The sequence below is a fragment of the Garra rufa genome, chromosome 24 (genome assembly GCF_049309525.1).
Source record: "Garra rufa chromosome 24, GarRuf1.0, whole genome shotgun sequence".
Taxonomy (NCBI): domain Eukaryota; kingdom Metazoa; phylum Chordata; class Actinopteri; order Cypriniformes; family Cyprinidae; genus Garra; species Garra rufa.
Genome location: NC_133384.1, coordinates 34922471 through 34925415, shown reverse-complemented (window position 1 = coordinate 34925415; position 2945 = coordinate 34922471). Strand labels below are relative to the sequence as shown.

At 36.2% G+C, this 2945-nt stretch overlaps 1 protein-coding gene across 1 annotated transcript in view; it reads right to left on the bottom strand.

Annotated features, from left to right (window-relative positions):
• Positions 1–1002: 1002 nt before the first annotated feature.
• Positions 1003–2945, bottom strand: part of LOC141300309 (peroxisomal 2,4-dienoyl-CoA reductase [(3E)-enoyl-CoA-producing]-like) — a 3113-nt gene continuing 1170 nt past the window's right edge. The window contains exons 2-4 of the mRNA XM_073830625.1: positions 2766–2870; positions 2493–2681; positions 1003–2123 (exon numbers count right to left, since the gene is read on the bottom strand). Of these exons, the coding sequence (XP_073686726.1) occupies positions 2089–2123; positions 2493–2681; positions 2766–2870 (329 nt within the window). The 3' untranslated portion in view covers positions 1003–2088. The remainder of the gene's footprint in view (positions 2124–2492; positions 2682–2765; positions 2871–2945) is intronic.

Here is a 2945-nt window from a genome sequence, read left to right as displayed (position 1 = left end):
TTAAGCACAACAGACTTTGTTTAAACAACTGTCATTGTGATATTACACCAAAAAAACCATTGTGATATTACACGAAAACCCTTAAATAGATTGTTCTAGAGCGGTTAGCATCAGCATCCTCCACATCTGAGGTAAACCAAATAGCCGACTAGCTGGCCCATACGACCCCCTCTCATTTCCAGTTTAAAATAAAAGACGACCCGTGATATGTCTCTGGTTCCAGGCAGATTTGATGTAATCCATTAATTTGGTTTAACGCTGGGTGTTTTATTCCTCAGTTTGTCTTTTGTTTTTTAAAACAGGCCAAGATCCAGGTCGAGTCTCGCGAGTCATCCACCTGCGCTTGTTATTAGCCTGTTAGCGGGATCAAATCAGATCGAGACCACCGTTAATCCCGTAAATAAAGCGCGAATCCCTTTTATTTCAATCCCTCGGCGGCGGTTTATCCGTTAACCCGAAATCCGAGATTTAAGATGCGTTCCTGTTATTTAGTCGACGGATGATGTTTCAGTTATATCTGTGTCTCTCTCTCATCAGCAGCAATACACAACCTCTGCTGTCTCACTCACACATACACACTCGCGTGTACACACACGCACACAAACCGACGTCAGCAACACGCATGCGCAACTCCGGCGCCGCAGTCTACCGCTTTAAACCACAGGCGTCAAGAATCATTCCTTTAGCAGTTATCTGTGCTTTTGGTTGCGATGGTGATGATGGAATGCAGATTTATAACGGCTTTTTTTTTGAATGTCACATTCCCGCGAAGCAGTTAACTGACGACTATGATGCCGTCATTTGGTTTTTAGCACTGCTGAGGTGAAATAGTGACTAATATAATCTAAACAGTTTGCTAGAATTAAATTATATAATCGGGTACTCAGAAGAAATGCTTATTTGTTAAGCAAATAGTTATTTTCAATAATTTACAGTTGTTTTCTTGCGCCCTCATGTGAGCGAATGAAGATATTACAGCTAATAATACCCTAGAAAAGGTAATACAAGAATTATAAAAGATTTATTATGAAAACTGTTAGGTATACAAGAACACAATCAAGTTTACATAATTTTAAGTTTAAAATTTTATACATACACTAACCGTCAAAAGTTTTTGAACAGTAAGAGTTTTAATGTTTTTAAAAAGTCGCTTTTGTTCACCAAGCCTTCAGTTATTGGATCCGAAGTACAGCAAAAGCTGTAAAATTTAGAAAAAGTTTTACTATTTAAAATAACTGTTTTCTATTTGAATATATTTTAAAATATAATTTATATCTGTGATCAAAGCTGAATTTTTAGCAGCAAATCAGCATATTATAATGATTTCTGAAGCATCATGTGACTGGAGTAATGCTGAAAATTTAGCTTTGATCACAGAAATAAATGACATTTTAAAATATATTCAAATAAAAAAAAAAACTGTTATTTTAAATGCTGTACTTTGAATCAAATAAATGCAGGTTTGGTGAGCAAAAGAGACGTCTTTAAAAAACATTAAAATCTTACTGTTCAAAAACTTTTGACTGGTAGTAGCTGAAAATTACTAGCTGAAAATTAAAAAAAAGACACCGATGTAGTGCTAAAGTGGTCAGTTATGTTACCAGAAGTAAAACATACTAATAATTACTAATACTTTGTGATTAAACATGCTTGAAATATCAATATAACAATTATGTAATGAGAAGACACAGTTCAAGGGATCTTTTCTCATAAAATTCAGTCAAAAAATGTCATATTTCAGCTGAAAATCAAAGGAAGAAAATTAAAAATATATTTGCGTAAACAAATGCAGACACTACTGCAATGAGATAAAAGAAACTCATTATCATAAAGTAGGAAAAATATGAATAGGATTAAAATTGCAACTTGTTCTTTGTACGAACTGTAATTTATGGTGAAAATCCAAAGAATTTACTACCCAAAAAGTATAAAAAAAATTAAGTATTAAAATTGGGCTTAATTTTCTTAACACAGAATAGAATTTCTTATTTCTTCCTGTAGGCGTATTCGTAATATTCAACATTTATCATACAGATGTTTTCATGATCAACTGGTCCATTGTTGTTCATTTCATCCTTTATATTCGTGCTATTTATCCTTTCTTTTCTCTGCCGACCAATACCCTAGAAACATAAGAGAAACCAAGTTAGAATGACATTTGATTTATAACAAAAGTTACTCAAATAGGGTTGCAAAAAAGTGGAAGATTTCCAGTAAATTTTTGAAACTTTTTTGCAATCTTTCAGGAATTTTTGGAAAGTTTACGGAAATTAACTGGAAATTTTCACCCCGTTTGCAACTATTTTCACAGGTCAATCATATAGTAGTAGAAAAATGTATAGAATTTTTTTTTTTTGAAAATCTGATTTCTCATTTGAGATTTTGAATAATCATTCTAATTATTGATTAATGCTAATCAGTTCAGGCCTATGTAACACACCCGTGTGCGGTGCTGTCTGTTCATAGTTTTGCAGAGCGAGATGAGATAATACCCAGCAGCTGCTCCACGTCATTGGCCGAGGTGAGCCACGCTCCTCCGTCGGCGACCAGTATAGCGCCGGTGACGTATGAAGCCGCGCGGCTGGCCAGAAAAAGAACCGCATGCGCCATCTCCGTCTTATTGCCGGCTCTTTGCAATGGGATGCTGTGGAAAGCCCCCGCTGACTCAGCATGTGAACCACCTGAAGGAATCATAGTGAACTATAGTGAAAATGAAAGGTATAGTGACACTATAATGAGTCTAAACACACAAACAAGTGTCTTGCCCAGTCTACGGTATCCCTCTGTGCCAGAGATGGGCCCTGGAGACACTGTGTTCACCCGCACACCACTGGGGCCCCATTCAACCGCCAGATGTCTTGTCATGGCATCTACAAACACATATACATACACAGATAGTTAGTCCTTATGTGGCCCTGGACCACAAAACCATAAGTAGTCTTAAG